This window comes from Schistocerca cancellata, chromosome 3 (assembly GCF_023864275.1).
Source record: "Schistocerca cancellata isolate TAMUIC-IGC-003103 chromosome 3, iqSchCanc2.1, whole genome shotgun sequence".
Taxonomy (NCBI): domain Eukaryota; kingdom Metazoa; phylum Arthropoda; class Insecta; order Orthoptera; family Acrididae; genus Schistocerca; species Schistocerca cancellata.
In genome coordinates, this window is record NC_064628.1 from 917,724,151 (window position 1) to 917,741,748 (window position 17,598).

The 17,598-nt window shown below is 40.7% G+C and overlaps 1 protein-coding gene across 1 annotated transcript in view; it reads left to right on the forward strand.

Moving 5' to 3' along the window:
* The window catches only part of LOC126175996 (arylsulfatase B-like), a 268,709-nt gene that overhangs the window by 199,268 nt on the left and 51,843 nt on the right, over positions 1–17,598 (forward strand). Inside the window, exon 3 of the mRNA XM_049923109.1 lies at positions 11,032–11,191. Within this exon, the coding sequence (XP_049779066.1) occupies positions 11,032–11,191 (160 nt within the window). The remainder of the gene's footprint in view (positions 1–11,031; positions 11,192–17,598) is intronic.

Below are 17,598 nucleotides of genomic sequence, written 5' to 3' on the forward strand. Positions count from 1 at the left end.
TACTAGGTATATAGTTTTTACATACCTTTGTGTGCTCAGTAGGTTGGAAATTGTCCCGATGAATCGCTGAAAGACATTTCCAACGCAGATTCGCATCTTTCGGAAAGGAAAACAACATTACTCTCGGTCGAGTTGCGTCATTCCCACGACACCTTGGCACACAACACTTGTAAACCATGTTCACAGTAGCTTCACTACACGTAAACACTGTAATCGCTAGTTTTAAGCACGAATATAGCACTCGATCCAACAAACGTGTAGATAAACAAACGCTTCGAAACACAACATGGTGGCCCGCTTGGAGTGACGTCACGGCCTGCTATGAATTTCGCGCCGCGGCCTTGTCTCTAGGTGGTGATGGCTGCTGGCGATGTCGTTCTGTTAGCAGAGCCACTCGTGTCGGTCGCCTGCCGCCACAGCCCGTTAATACCGAATTTCGCCACACTGCCCTAACGGATACGTTCGCCGAACGCCCCACACTGATTTCTGAGGTTGTTTCACGCAGGGTCGCTCGTCTGTTAGTGGTGACAGCTCGAAGCTAACGCCGTTGCTCTCTGACGTCATGTTAAGGCCGTCGGCCACTCCGTTGTCAGTGGTGAGGGGTAATGCCTCAAAATCTGGTACTCTCGGCACGTTCTTGACGGTGTGGATGTCAGAATTTCGCAGTGTGTTAAAATTTCGTCCGGTTTGGCCAATTTAGAAATTGTTGCAATCGTCACAGCTAACTTTCTACCAACCGCAATGGCTACAACAAGTAAATTTATGACTTTTTTTTTAAATTAACAGTATCACTGATCTACAGAATGACACAACAAATAGATATGCAGCACAACAAGAAAAATATTAAAAATAGCAAAGCAGTAGTAAGGAATATGAAAAGAAATCCTGTATTACTGTGAACCCACGCACACCAACGTTACGTGCTGAACGAAAGGTACATAAAATATCTTGCAAACTGTGATATGTATCAATAACTCTATATAACTCATAGGTAAAAAACTAAACATACAACTAAGATATCTCGAATATACAACAAGAAATGTACCACCAGAAATGCACGTGCTTTAGCGAAAGCAGTAAAAAATGTACAGATTACGCCCAATCAAAGATTTGTCTCATTTGACACTGCAAACGTATGTGCCAATATTCCAGTAAGGGAATCAATAGAAATTATGAAACAAAATCTTTTAACATAGGAGAACTTTATTTGTTATAAACATTCTTGTTTCCACTTTCAGTTTTTTTTTAATTTTCAACTAGTCGTTTCGCCTTATTTAGGCATCTTCAGATTGATCTACATAGAAAAGAGAGAACAAATACAACTATTTAAGAATGGCGATCGCGTTGTGCAGACTTGGATAACCTAAAAGCATGTTTAAACAGATCAAATACAGAAAGAGCTAATACCTTTATTTGGTATTTCTTAGAACGATCTTTTAGAGAGAGTAGCTAAACAGGCATCGTCGAATACATCACGCCAACATCGCCTTCGTTAAACTCTGTAAAATCTAGAAATATAAAATAGTAAAAACGGATAAGAAAATTCACTAGTGATCGAACATTCAGAAATGTAATTATATTGCCGAAGCCTTATGATAAGGCCTGACCTTTTCTAGATGGACGCGAGTGACTCCAAGACCTGTATAACGCGTAACTTGTACGGCAGGTACTTACGAAATAATAATCTGGTTAGAGCTAGTTTTTCCCGAAATTATTTTGAATTCAATGAAAAAATTTACATTCAAGCAGATAGAGTAGCAATGGCATGGTGTACAGCTGGCACAACAGAGAAACTTTTCTCAACACATTGGAAAGAAACACTTTATAATTAACAATAATCAATGTGTAATAAAATCATATACTATTATAGAAACGAAGACGGCACTTTGATGCTAATTGGTGGTAACAATACAGACATCGACAATGTCGATCAGGCACTTAACAATCTCGATCCTAATACGAAATTTACATTGTAATTCAATAAACTTCCTTGACCTCAAAATTAGCAAAGACAACAACCGCCACACATTTGACATACACATAAAACCTACCACCACAGATAATATAGTAAATGCCAATTCATGCCATCCTAAAACGCAAAAGCATGCCTTCTGCCACATAATGATTTACCGAATTAGCAACATGACCCAAAGTTGCCTGCATCATTTAACAGCGGAAGATGGAAACGAGGATATAATCCAGATAACATCTTTGTCTCCGGAAAGGTATCCCTGCAAACTGTAAAGCAAATCGAGGACCCAATTCCAAGATCGCAACACAGAGCAATAACTTGCTGCATTACTGCAGTAATCAAATCAGATGTAATGCCCTTTAAGAGACGCTTCAATTACAAAAAAGCTCATTGGGAACTTTTTACAGAGGACCTTGATAAGGAGATCTTGGAAATTAAACCAGAGATACAATCATATGAAACTTTTATAGACCTTGTCAAGAAAATCTCTCGACGGCACATACCTAGAGGGTGCCGCACCCAGTATATCGCTGGACTAAATGGTAGCAGCAAGGAAGCTCTGAAAAAGTATGAAGAACTGTACAATAAAGACCCCTTCTCAGAGGAAACGATCCAGGCAAGTGAGGTACTGATGTCTGGTATCTCCGAAGCGAGAAAGGAAAAGTGGTGCAACCTCCTACAAGAGACGGACATGAAGCACAGCAGTAGGAAGGCATGGAAACTGGTCAAAAGTCTCAACAACGACCCAACAGAACCACAACCAAATTATAGTGAAGTTACACCTGATCAGATAGCTCACCAACTACTCATGAACGGAAAAACTAAAAGGAAGATCAGGAATGGCAAAATTAAAAGAAAATTGAACGAGGAGATTAGCTTCCTAGCTCGCCCGTTCTTCATTCAGGAGCTACAAGATGCCATCAATGATTTGGAAAACAATAAGGCCGCTGGCCTCGACGATCTGAGATCTGAGCAAATTAAACATTTTGGACCGGGAGTACAAGCATGGATCCTAGAGCTAATGAATAACTGTATTACAACAATGCAAATTCCTAAACTGTGGAGGAAAGCTCGGGTTATTGCGTTACTAAAACCAGGGAAAGACCCAGCTGAAGCTAAAAATTTCCGGCCTGTGTCACTGCTTTGTCATTTATTTAAAGTGCTGGAGCGAATGGTCCTCAAACGCATAGCTGATTATGTGGACAAAGCCCTCATTAACGAACAAGCTGGATTCCGACCAGGAAAATCATGCTGTGGCCAAATCCTTAATCTCACACAATACATCGAAGACGGCTATCAGAGAGGAGAAGTAACTGGGGTCGCATTCCTGGATCTCAGTGCTGCATATGACACAGTTAACCATAAGTTGCTTACCCAGAAAGTGTATAATGTCACTAAGGACTACACCCTTTCTATGTTCGTGCAATGACTGCTACAAAACAGACGCTACTATGTAACCTTACAATCTAAAAACAGCCGATGGAGGACACAGAAAAATGGACTTTCACAGGGTAGTGTCTTGGCTCCAATATTATTCAACATCTATACCAATGATCTTCCCATCAGCCGCCAGACACGAATGTTCATATATGCTGATGATGCAGCAGTGGCCACACAGGATAAAACCTTTGAACAAGTGGAGGAGAATCTCACAGGAGCCTTAACAGAACTTGCTACCTATTACGACGACAATAATCTCAAACCAAACCCTAGTAAATCTCAAGTATCCGCCTTCCATCTTAGGAACAAACAAGCCAAACGGAAACTCCGACTCATGTGGCAAGGGGAAGAGCTGAAACATACAAACAGCCCAAAATACCTGGGAGTAACATTGGACAGAGCGCTTACTTTTAAGCAGCACTGTCACAACACTAAAAAAAAGGTCTGTGCCAGGAACAACATACTGCGGAAGCTCACAGGTTCATCGTGGGGAGCTCAACCACATGTTTTGCGCACCACGGGTCTGGTGCTGAGTATCTCAGCAGCGGAATATGCGGCGCCAGTTTGGAGGAACTCTGCTCACACTAAACAAGTATTGCCACAGGATGCCTCAAACCAACTCCCACAGACATAATTTACCCCATTATAGGCATAGCACCACCCACTATCCGCAGACAAGTAGCCGCCGAGATCGAAAGATCAAAACAAAAGAATGATCCTCGACACCCGATGCATATGCACCGAAAACAACGTGTCCGGCTGAAATCCCGAAGGAGTTTCATTGAAACTACTGAAGAGCTCGCCACCGAGCACGCCGCAAGGCGGCTATCTCTTTGGGAAGAAATGGTGCCAAACTCCACAATGGAACTACTTGAGGAGGGATCTGCAGGATTTCAACTACCTTTTACAACTTGGAGGTCATTAAACCGGCTGCGCACTGGAGTAACTGGGTGCAAATCAAACCTATTTAAATGGGGTTACAGTGATGGCGACAGGTGTGAATGCGGAGCAATACAGGACTTGGACCACCTACTGATCTGCCCAGATATGTCTATAACATGCACTAAAGATGATATTTTGAAAGTCAATGACAAAGCAATCTACGTTGCTAATTACTGGGAAGGGAAGATATAATTGGTGCATCCGGACACGGAAGAAGAAGAAACCGAATTACCAATTTATCTCTAGAACAGTCAGATATACAAAAGAACAGAGAACACTTTCTAATACAGCCTAAAAAAATGATTTTGATCCAAATATAGTATCAAAATTGTGCAAAAACACCGAAAAACGAAATCCGTCACGATACATGATGACATACATCTTACTAGAGAAACCTGAACATAGAACTTCCTACTTATCCGCAATCTACCTACGACGAATGTCACATGAGATAAATGCCCTATTTAAACCTGCAAACATACAACTGGCCTTCCTTAAACATTACATTGTGATAACAAAGCTGGCCAGAGCGGCCGAGCGGTTCTAGGCGCTACAGTCTGGAATCGCCCGACCGCTACGGTAGCACGTTCGAATCCGGCCTCGGCCATGGATGTGTGTGATGTCCTTAGGTTAGTTAGGTTTAAGTAGTTCTAAGTTCGGGACTGATGACCTTAGAAGTTGAGTCCTGTAGTGCTCAGAGCCATTTGAACCATTTTTGATAACGAAATTAGGTTGAAGCACAACCACAATATCAGAGTACGACACTTCTGGAGTATACAGAATCAGTTGTGACGATTGTAACAATTTCTGTACTGAAACTTCCTGGCGGATTAAAGGCATGTGCCGGACCGAGACTCGAACTCGGGACCTTCGCCTTTCGCGGGTAAGTGCTCTATTATCTGTCCTATGTAAAAGTCGAGTATGTCGGTCAAGTTCCCCATTTTCAGGCCTTATTGTCCCTTGAATAATTCTCCAATCATCTCTGCTCCACTTACATACTTTCCTTACCGCATCACGTGTCCACAATGCCATCAGTCAGCATTCAGTTTTGTGGTGAGCACAGGTCATAATGTTTGTGTGGCTCATCAGTGTTCATTATCTCGCAAAATGTCTTTTCTTATTAAATTTAAGCACAATACAGTCAGACAAGTGTGTTGTCTGAAAGACGTGATATAGTTCTTGCAAGCCGTGGGAATGAATGCAATCTGAATCGAATGATCCTTATTTGGTAATTAGTTCCATATGAATTGATCGGTTAGTCAATCTGTATTGTCAACGTGTCAACGTGGTAAATGTCATAGATGTGGTGTTAATATGAATTTGCCAAAGATTCCGTCTCAGCGCTCTTCCGAGAGCTAAATGCGGGAACATTTCTGCTGACTTAAATGGAAAAAGGCGCTACCTCATCTTACAGGCCCATCTTGACGAGTACTGATAGCAGAAGAGAGATCCTTTGGGTTACTGTATTTTCCAGGGACTTATGTGTGTATTAGGAAAACTACGTAGTTCCCAGCTTGTAAGTTAAATGGAATTGGGTGTAATTTTGTTCCCTTTGTTGGTGGTTGCGAGGAAATCTGGATTGGGATTGTTTCGTATATGGCATTGCTTTTTCTTTAAATTTATATTTGTGCTTTCGTTATTTAGATTTTTTAAACTGGTTATTTCATTGTGTTATTCTATTATGTTTCACTGTTTTCTCTCTACCCATAACTGCTATTTCTGTACATGTATTTCGGTCACTCTGCCATGTTAACTTTTCTGTCTAGTAAGTTCCATTCTTTCTTTCGCAAAAGTTGTTTTTGCTGTTTAACCCTTTGGTTGTCTTAATTGGTATCGGTCTTCTAAGTAGAGCTATATACGAATAGGTCCACTTAAGTTTTCGGTACCGGCTTTCATTACTTTCGCAATTTTTCGCTATCTGTGTTGGTAATGCCTTTTGGTTTCTTGTACTGTTATCTGTTTTCTGCCAGTTCTTGGATTTCGGTATCGCTATCCGACTTTTCAGTTGAGGTATACGGTTCAACAGATTTATTCGACACTAGTCATATTTAGATTGTTCTAATTTAGCATTTTCTCCATTATGTTCTACCGTGTTTCTATAATTATTTCGTTTTGTCTATTTTACTGTTATCGTGATTTTGGTGTTGCTGTTTCAGATTTTAATTTGTCCTCATCCAGACTCGTTATTTTTCCGAGAGAGTCCCCTCACCTTTAATATTTGTTACTAAGAATTTGTGCTATTTTTTAACTGATGTTTATATTTTCGCGCCTTAGAAACATACTTACTGATCGCCATTTTGAAATCATATTCGTGTAGCATATTGAGGAATGATATGACATCAGTGGTGAAAGCCGACGGTTAGTATGGAACGTTTTTGTTTATCCGTTTTGTCACTCGCTGGCACAGCACACACACCAGACGCGCGGAAGTGCTTCGTCAGACCGTCGGCCGCTGCAGCTCCTAAGAGAAAGTAAGAAAGGGGAAGAAAAGGAAGGACTAGCGTTTAACTTTCTGTCGGCACCTCGGCATGAGAAGACGGAGCACAAGCTCATCACCCGTCTTGTTCAAATAAGAACATAAGGTTTCCTTGTTGACAACGATGGCTTGGAATGCAGAAATTTGCGATATTACGAAGACTTAAGTTATACAAGAGGCACTGTCAACCACACTGTGTAGAAATACACACACGGATAAGATCAAATGGCCGAGGGGAATGAGGTGAAAGGCAGAACTGATGCCACGTTGCTAGGAAACATATATGGGCTAAAGATTCATTCCTTACCGCTACGGTGACCTTTCGCTAGCTACGGATACCACTGTTAGCCATAGCTGTGTTGAAGTTCTTGTTTGAGATTCAACAGGAGGGAAGAAACAGCAAGAGGCATCGAAACTGTTGCAGTTTCTATCCTCCTCTCTTAAAGAACTTTGTGTTTTCCTTGGAGAAGACATACGCTGGCCGACGAATTCGCTTGATGCAATGTACGCACAAAAGTGCTAGGCACACAAATGTGATTATGATAAGTAAGTGATTTTTTTTCGGTTGGTAATTGAGATCTGTAACCTTCTTCCGAGAATCAGTTATTTCTTGTACCAACTGAGTCTGAAACTGATACATTCATGTTATGGCAGAGAACTTTACAACCATTATGAAATGCCACGTCAGATGAGTGCCGGTCGACCGCAGAATTTTTGTCTTTCGCGGGCCATGTTCTTACCGACTGAGCTATCCAGATGCGATTCACAACCTGCCGTCACAACATGACTGCTAATAGTAACTAACTCCGAACATCACATGATCACTCCTCTACACCATGTTGATCTAACATACGTGGAAGGAACAGTCTGGGTGTTGTTTCCAGAACTAAATTTTCACTTTCCAAGAAATTTAGAGACAGCAATCTCCAATTACGGATGATAAAAACCTGTTTAGTGTCAACTCTCCCGCAAATGTATCACCTCATATACTTCATTGTATCACAGTAGCTGATCGTTTCGTATTCCATCTACATGCCACTCCTACATACTCCCAGAATCACATCTCGACTTTCTCCCACTCATTTCTTCTCTCATTATTTGATCCTCCTCCCACTCTTCCATGCAACGAACGCAACAAATCTCTATGAAAAGCCTAACCATATCCTGCTTCATTACGCCAATACTTGGCGTTTCTTATTCTCCCATGGCATATTTCAACTCCAATCCCCTGTCACACTTCCACTTTTCTTGCTTTCCACTCACTGGTGTATATGGAGCTGGTTGTCATGCCTCCCATCTCACATACTGAATCACCAGCGTATCAAAAAAATGGTTCAAATGGCTCTGAGCACTATGGGACTCAACTGCTGTGGTCATAAGTCCCCTAGACCTTCGAACTACTTAAACCTAACTAACCTAAGGACAGCACACAACACCCAGCCATCACGAGGCAGAGAAAATCCCTGACCCCGCCGGGAATCGAACCCGGGAACCCGGGCGTGGGAAGCGAGAACGCTACCGCACGACCACGAGATTCGGGCCATCCAGCGTATCATCGACGGCACAACGTTTTCCTACAAAATATCTTCAGGAGATCGGAATCGAATTGTTTTAGATAGCACCTATGTGTTTTCGCATTTCTCTCTTTTTGAAGCACATAGTCGCTTGACAGTCTGTACAAGTGATCAACGAGACAGTCTCCGTTTGGGGCAAGGATAGAAAATAATGAAAAGAAAGAAAATGGTTTCACAATCAGTCAGTTGCTCCAACCTGACGATCTACGCCTGTATCCACGCAGCCACTGCTGAAGAAATATTCGGAGGCTGAACGCTGTGCTTAGATGGACGTGTTTATCTCTTCTGCCTTGGATTTTTCTGTTCTTCGGGCACTTGTCTCAGTGAGTGTTTGATGCTGTAGTGGTCCTCAGTCACAATCAATGCTTGGTGCAAAACTCCACATCAGTGTATGCTGTGCAAGTCCCTACATTCCAGCATGGCTATTTCCATCTATTTATAATTAAACCTCTATATGGTGGTCACGCCTTGGTCTCCCTTTACAGAATTTCCACCCCCCCCCCTCCACCACACAGCATAATACCTCCATTATAAAACTGACTATTCTTTGAAGTCTCTGGATGCAACCTATCACATACTCCCTTTTTCAAGTTGTGTTATAAATTTCTTTTTTCACGATTCTGGATTAGTTCCCCTTCATTAATTATATGATCTTCCTGATTATTCTGCAGCGTCCCACTTCGAAATCTTTATTCACTTTATGAAAAAGTGAATGAGCTGTTACATTTTAAACTTGATGTTTAGAAGAAACTCAAATTTTATAGTTGATTATCTCAATTTTTACTACCGTTTTTAATAGATTTGGAAAATTCTAGAGTTTGATATACCTGTAAGGATGGTTTGTATGCTGTGCAAACTTCATCGAAGAACCTCTCTTACTTGTGACGAAAAGTGTACCTATAGCAACAAATGCAGCCAGCAGTAAGTGAAAAACGATGAAATTTCTCTGTGAAAAAATTATTATATTACCTTTTTGAACTACCACTGCTATGAGTGTGAATATTGAATCCTTTCTGGTCATTCTGAAAACGTTTCATGAATTTATTTGTAAAAATATACACAGTGGATATTAAAATGTCCTATGGTGCCTCTCCTGCTCCAGGTCGGCCCGTTGCCGTCCTACCCCCGTAACACTTAATTTTTTTACTTTTCACCAAAATAAAAACCCATTGTCAACTGCATATTTTCTTTTTAATTTCACTTTACATTTTCAGCAGATTAATTTGTCATCTTTAGAAATCCGATACCGGCTTAAATCATAAGTAATTCTGTGTTAAATAGGGTCACACGATATAGACTACCCAAAAACAAAAAGTGAAAATAATAAAAAGTTTTTTAAACAATAGTTGACCATCAGAAAAATGTACAAGTTTGTTAAAAGTGTCATACAATTCTGGTAAGCAACTGTTGCACATTTATCTTTTTACAAATTTTTTTAATATTTTGTAATAAATGTTTTATAACTTTTTTATCGTCTTACACTTATTTGGATTTGGTATACCCATGATATCAGCTTGTATTGCACTTCTAAAGATGACAGATTAATCTCTCGAAGCCGGTAAAGTGAATGAAAAATACTGATTTTTATTTCGCTGAAAAAAAAGACACATCGCTGGTGATGAACAGCCGCCTAAAAAGTCACTTATATTTATATTCTATTTTACAATATCAGTATTTTTACAAAATCTTTTTTTGTTACTGTCTACGTTTTATATCATGCGTGCTCTCAATGTCATCAGTCATTTTGATCCCTAAATAGTGGAAAGCGCACGGGTTACTAATAGTAGAGACGGCGAATTGGACACCTAGAATTCTTGTAGGACTCGGGAAAAGTTCAAAGCATTTGTAAAGAAAAAAAGCATATAACACACGTGACATCTATACTAGATAGCTACATCTCTAAAAATCAACAGTTTACTAGATCACAAAGAAATTTAATATCGCTGCAAAGTATGCCGAGCTTATGAAATAGAATAGAGTCACCTTAACAAAATTGAAGAGTCACTTTTCTGAAACCTCGTACTTGTCTCCTATTACTAGACAAAAGTTTGAAATTTGGTTCAAGGGCAACTACAACCTTCATCTGTATTGGTGAAGAAGCTTGGCGTTTTGTGACATTACGCTCGGGCTCGGCTGCGGTTCAAACAGCAAAGTGTCGACACATAAGGAGAAGAACATTCATGCTGTCATAAAGCTGCATTGTGAGGCAATGATTTGTGGAGGACACTATTCTTGAAATGGACTTGTCTCCACAGACTCCCGACCTGGGGAACGGAATACATCTGGGATGAGTTGCACCGTCTGTTTCGCTCTAAACCCCAGCGCCCAACAGCACTACCTCCTCTGGTTTCGGCTCTTGAGGAAGAATGGGCTCCCATTCCTCCACAGACATTCAGACGCCTCATTGAAAGTGTCTCCGGTAGGGTTCAATCCGTCATAAAGGTGAAGCGTGGACACGACACATATTAATGTCCACTAATAGGTGTGTGGACACTTTTTATCAGGGACTGTATAATATGAGCAGTATAACTGTTATATCTACTTCATATTTTTGCGCTTTATTTAGCATGGAGTGTGAGCTCGCCATCTGAAGTAGGTACTACTGGAAGCTGTGTTTCCGCTTGCAGGGGTGGAATGACGTCAGCTTCCACGGCTCGGACCAGATCCCGACGCCCAACATCGACGCGCTGGCCTTCAACGGCATCATCCTCAACAACCACTACGTGCAGCCCGTCTGCACGCCCACGCGAGCTTCCCTCATGACGGGCAGGTACCCCATACACCTCGGTGAGTACCTGGCGTTTACGTCACGGACGTTGTCCGCCAGCTAGCAACGTTCAGTTACAAATGTAAATAGACAAGTAACGCATCCTGTTGTTAGGAAAAATGTACTTTCGCCTTTATATGTTTTTCTCACTAGATTCTGTCACTCCTTATTCACTGACCAATTCATAAAAGCTAGTACGAGGCGGATCTGCAGAAACTGGTACCTATGAGCACTCCGTCGTCACTGCTTGATACAAGTCAACTTTACATATTTTGTAGAAAGACTAACTTCCACATGAAATAAACAAACCAAAAAAGTTATCAAATTTTCTTGAGTGAACGAAAAGAATTTACTTAATTTAACCTTCCGGTAGGTGCGTCTTCTAGTCGGACGAAGGCCGTCGTGCGTATCTCGCAGATACCACTTACTTTTAACAGACTTTATGTTTCTTTTAAACATTAAATTTTTATCATAAAAGTAATATTAGGTATTATTCGTGGGATATACAAACAAAAGCAAGGTAAAAACTTATTTAAAAATAAAGCTATGTTTCAAAACACACATTTTCTTCCCACAGCTTCTCGAGATACTGATATTTACTTCCCTTGTACGAATGTCAAATTTATACAGGATTATGCTTGAAATTTTGGTTTCTCAATTTACTAAAGCTAGTTTGAAGTTGAAATACAGTCAATGCAAACATTTCTTGAATGATGTACACAAAACATACCGTCTATATATCTCACATTTGAAACGGGTTATTATTTAGCAGCTGAAATACAGTCATTGCAAACATTTCTTGAATGCTGTAAACAAATAAACTGTCCACATATTTCACAGCTGAAACGGGTGATTCTCGTTTTCTTACGAATTAAACATGGCCTACATCTTGTCTTCAGAGGCTCCTGTGGTTGATCTCCTTCTCCTCTTCTTTGTTGCTGTTGATGCTCATCTTCTGCGTGCGACGCATTTAAAACCTTTGTATGGAGGTCTCCAGTTACTTTCGTACTTCTCCTTTTTACAAGTTCCTGCACAAGTTCGCTCGAAAGATATCTGTGGTATTTTCTTCTCCTGAAATTATTGCTGGTGTTTCCTCTCCAGGTTATAAATGAATTTATGGCAACATAAAAAAAACACCACCAGCGTCCATCGCTTTGTGTTTCTCGCAACTTCGAAAGACCCACAAAGTTTGTCGACAGTGTCAACGCCTCCTTTTATACGATTGTAAGAAGTTATAATTTCTGGTTTCTTGAGATCACCCGTTACTTCATCGATTTGTTCATCGTCGTGAAGGCTGGATATCAACAAAACAATCTTGCACTTTTTTGGAACGTATGAAACAAAACCAATTTTGGTTTCTCAATTTACTAAAGCTAGTTAGAAGTTGAAATACAGTCAATGCAAACAATTCTTGAATGATGTACACAAAACATACCGTCTATATATCTCACATTTGAAACGGGTTATTATTTAGCAGCTGAAATACAGTCATTGCAAACATTTCTTGAATGCTGTAAACAAATAAACTGTCCACATATTTCACATATTTTGTCAAAACCACACTTGAGTGGGGCTCTAGCTTGCTGGTCGCTGTGAGTTCTGAAGGAATCCGAGGCTTATTTATACGTAACGTGCCAAGATATGAAATATTTTTATGCCAATTCCTTTACCAAATCGTAATCCGTAGGCAGTAATATTTCTACCACTGTACAAAATGGGTGCTGCTAACCTTTTCACAACGCGGATGGTTTATTGCTTACACTAAATGGACCATCTGGTTGGGTTCCAGAGTATATCTCCATATTACATGTATAAAATAGCCGAGAGTCGACCAAAGCATAAATTTTTATAACACATTTCGTTGGTTGTTTTGGAATATATTGTATGAAACCGCAATTACCTCGAGAAGCCTCAAGTTTTTCATCGTCTGTGACATTTTCACCAAGTGAATAGCATTTTTGGTAGTTCACAATGAATTCTTCAAAATAACTCTTATAGGAGCTAGGCGGCTAGTTTTCCTTCATTCTCCTCTCGTTTCCACATCATCAAAACGAATAGATCGCATTAAAACGGAAACCTTTCTACATTCATGACAGGAAGTCAACCATCCGCCATAAGCTGTTGAGATTCAGACGATTCGCATGGTACACCCCGGCGAGATAAAGCAGCCCAAATAAGGCTTTCATTTCCACTGTGCATGTCTGTTGAGCCTCTCTTGAACGAGAATAGTTATCTTCTATTGTAAGAATAAATTTGTTTGTATTTTCTACAATGCGTTGAATCATTGTGTCAGAGATGAGGCCTTGCCATGAAACTAGAATATTAGTCACGTTTTTCGCAGGTCCGATTACTCCGGACGGATTAAGTAAAATATTTAGTTTACCTCGTCTTTGCCTGTTCCTTGGCTTTTTTTATCATGACCAAACCTCTATCATATTTTAATGTTTCCTTTGAACAGTTTGAAATTTCGATTTAACACGTCAGGAATTTTTTTAAATGATAAAATTTTACATAACATGTTTCAACTACGATACTCCCACTAAGATAGTATATCAGATTTTAGACTAACGAATTTGGTGCAGTATTAACAAACTACAGAAATGATAATTTAAAAGCATATCATACAAAGGTATTACACTATGTTCACAAATGCATATATTTTCCCAAAGCAGCCACTTATATAGCCAAACGAAAACCTGTTTTATGACAAAGCGTCCGGCCTCCTACCTGTCCGAAATTTCGATATGCAAATTTGTTAGAAAAATTATTTGTACCCCACAAACCGACCCGCTAGACAAAAACAAATTTCATTCTACACTGCCCAAAACAAATAGGGGATTAGGTGAGATATGATACACAATAGACATATGGTAACTCATTTATCTCAGATATCAGTTACAACTTAATTTGTGAGATAGTACTATATTTTTCTGTCTCAACTTTTTACTTGAGGTTTACATGGCGTTTACGTGGAGCGAGGCGCCATGGGGCTACCATAATAGTGAAAAAGTCGTTCTCGTGGCCATCTAATATGGTGTGTGATCACCTCGGACGGCCAGTACAGTTTCACACCTGCGTGGCACGGACATTATCAGGTTATCAGTCAGCTCTTGAGGGATATTTGGCCATTCTTCCATGAGTGCAATATCCAGCTCTGCAACCGTGGTGGGAGGTGCTGGTCTGGCTGCAATGCGTCTGCCAAGTGCATCCCAGACATGCTCAGTCGGGTTTAAATCCGGTGAAAAAACTGACCATTCCATTCGTTCAATTCCCTCAGCTTCAAGCATGTTGTCCACTAGCGCAGCTCTGTGGGGACCAGCGTTATCGTCCACCAGAAGGAACCCATCTCCTATGGCACCTGCATAGGGCATAACAAAAAGTCGGATGATCTCGTCTTTCTGCCCTTGAGTAGCCAAAGCGCCATTCTGAATGGCATAGAGGTTCGCACGTCCACCAATCCTGACTCCTGCCCACACCACCATGATTTGGTGATGTTTCCTGCACATAATCAGGATTTCTCCGAGTTCCACATTCTCTTCAGGTGTGGGAAAGACGATTGTCTGGCTGAACTCAAAATCTTGACTCATGTGTGAACAGCACCCGGCGCCATGCATTACGGCTCCAATCCTTATGTTCCTCCGCCCAGTTTCTACGGGCCAAACGGTGTCGTGGTTTTAATGGAACACACACCATAGGCCTCCGTGTGTAGAGACCACATTGCCGAAGGCGATTTCGGACTGTTTGTGTTGATACTGCGCATCCTGTTTCTGCCTGGAGGGTGCGTTGCTGCTGAGTTGCATTCAGCCTCCTGTCTCGACAGGCTGTTAACCGGAGGTAACGTCGTAGTGGACTCCCTTGGCCTTGCCTTCTTTTAACGGTTCCTGTTCTCGAAATCGCGTCCAGGTCCTGGAAATTTCAGTTTGGGACACTCCAATAGCTGCAGCCACCTCCCTCTGTGTCTATCTCGCTTACAACCGTACTATGGCTCTACGTGCCATAGCTTAGGGTAAGTCACGTTGTTGTTGCATTGGACTATCTGCTCACTACACTATCTGAACCCAACTGCTTGTGTAATTCGTTCGGTAGAGTAAACACAAGTCAATACCAACCCCTCTGCAGCAACGTTCCATTGTAACCACTATCTCGGTGACGGTGCTGTCTCCACTTCATAGAACCGACAGAAAGACGAACCATTTTAGTTCATTCTGCCGATGGCAATACTTCAGAACCTAGATTTCTCAACTGATCTAACTGCTTTGACCAGTGTATTTTTGCGATACATGTTTCTGTACTTGTACAGTTGGACATAATTCCCGTTTTCATATTAGAATATGTCATTTCTACTGGAGTGTTGCAGTTTCCAAACTATGGCGTATATACCACCTGACTTTCAAGCACTAGTTTATCGAGAGATGACCTTTGGCTACGCATCTAAATGGTACTCTAGGATATCTTTGTTACTAAGGGCTAATGAACTGTCCACGGTGCGTGATGATGGCTTCGTAGAAGCAGTGTGGACTGCAGAATATTCAAGTACCCTAAAATATTAAAAATAGAATACAATATCTCGTCGACTGCCATTCAAAATTCAATAACCGAATAAAGGTCTCCATAACTAACCAAGAAGAGATTCCAGTTTACAGGCTGAAGAACTGAAAAAGCTTATTTTCTTGCATTTCAGGCGATACTACCGTGGCATGTCTATTTTCTTCACTGTATTTCATGACTTCTTCTTTACATACTGCATGGTACTGAAGTGATCGGGACCTCAACATAATATCAGACAAATATCAGTAATTTGCATCGTTTATTGTGCAATTACTTCACCACTTGATGAAAGTACTTCTTCTGTCTTTGCTGATAAGTCGGAGCTCATCTGACGTAACATACGGAGTGGCCAAGGGGCAAAACGAACTTAGGAGCTTCAGAGCTGACATAGCTATACACACTGTGAATGGCGAGTGCTCGTAAGACCGTCAAGACGAAAAATAATTACTGCAGGACCGCTAATAATCGGTTACCATGAAAAATGAGATATCGCAACAATATGGACTGTACATTAGGACGTTCAGAAAAGATGGACACAAGATATTTCAGTATTATGTCTGTCAAAGGATACATAATTTTATACATAATTTTCATGACATGCAGAAAATTATTGCGGGTTATGTGATCTCCATGACGGGATGAACGCAAAACTTAGAGAATCGGGCGCAGACAGTGTTTAACAAGACGAAGAAAGTTAACACGATGAACTAGGAAAGGAACTCAACAATTATTAACAAAGGTCACTGGGTGACTTCAAAAGGTACATGGATTGAAGAAAAAGCATTTTAAACGCACTATAGCTCCGGTATGCAAATGAGGGTTATGAACTGCATTTATTGTTATTAAAAAAAGATACTCGCTCTGTCGCAGCATAAGTGCACCTATGCATAGTGAACAGTATTTATTTTGTTATATTTTTTCTCCTCGCGTCACACATATTATGTCATAACCAGTTTTTTACTTCCTAGGTGGTCGTCATCAGGTGAAACGAACACGTTGCATAATAACTCGTAAAAATGTGACAGTACTGAAGTGTTAAAAAGTCTGTACCGCCTATGATGGAATGTGTATGACAGGAGACTGAAAAATGCAATAAAATGGGAAAACAACTGTGTTCCTTTCTGCGTTCCTTTCACACAGTATACATAGTCGATGTATACAAGATTTTTTGCTCTGATTCTTTCTCTCGAACTACAGGTTAACGTACAGTTTGGCAAAAGCTCATTATGTTGTTGTACATCATGATTTTCAATAGCTTGTAGTGTGCAAATAACGAAAACTGAAGTTAATGGTCGATATTAGCTCCATATACCGTAACGGTTCACTTTGAGTTCAGTTCTAAGCCACTAGCGCGGCGCTTACCTCACAGCGTAACGTTTTTTCCCCTCCAGCCGCCGGCACGGACGTAACGCATTCCCAACATCGTCGCTCAGTAAAAACGTTCTACACCTTTCTGCCTTGCTCAGGCGTAATTCGTCTGGGAACGACACACTTTCACAGTAGGATAAACTGGCTTTCCCTGAAAATAACACCTTTACGGCACTAATCGAAGTTTTCCTACCTGTAGTGTTGCAATCTGTCCACGACGTTATAAATTCATGACTGTTCTACTTCAGCACTGACATACATTCTTTTTAATTCCACAGAGATGTAAACTTCTTATCTGGATTATCAGATGCGTGTTATCTTGCGAAAGTACTTTCACGTATTTTTTTCTTTTGCCTTTTATTTACTGTAAATAAATGGTTTCGAAAATCAAAGTTTTCATCAAAACAGAAGGTACACTTCAGATGCCGAGGAAGCCACCCTCATTAATTTGCTAGACATGCAAGCTAACACACAGTTACGCACTAGGCCATTAGATACTTGTGCGGGAAGA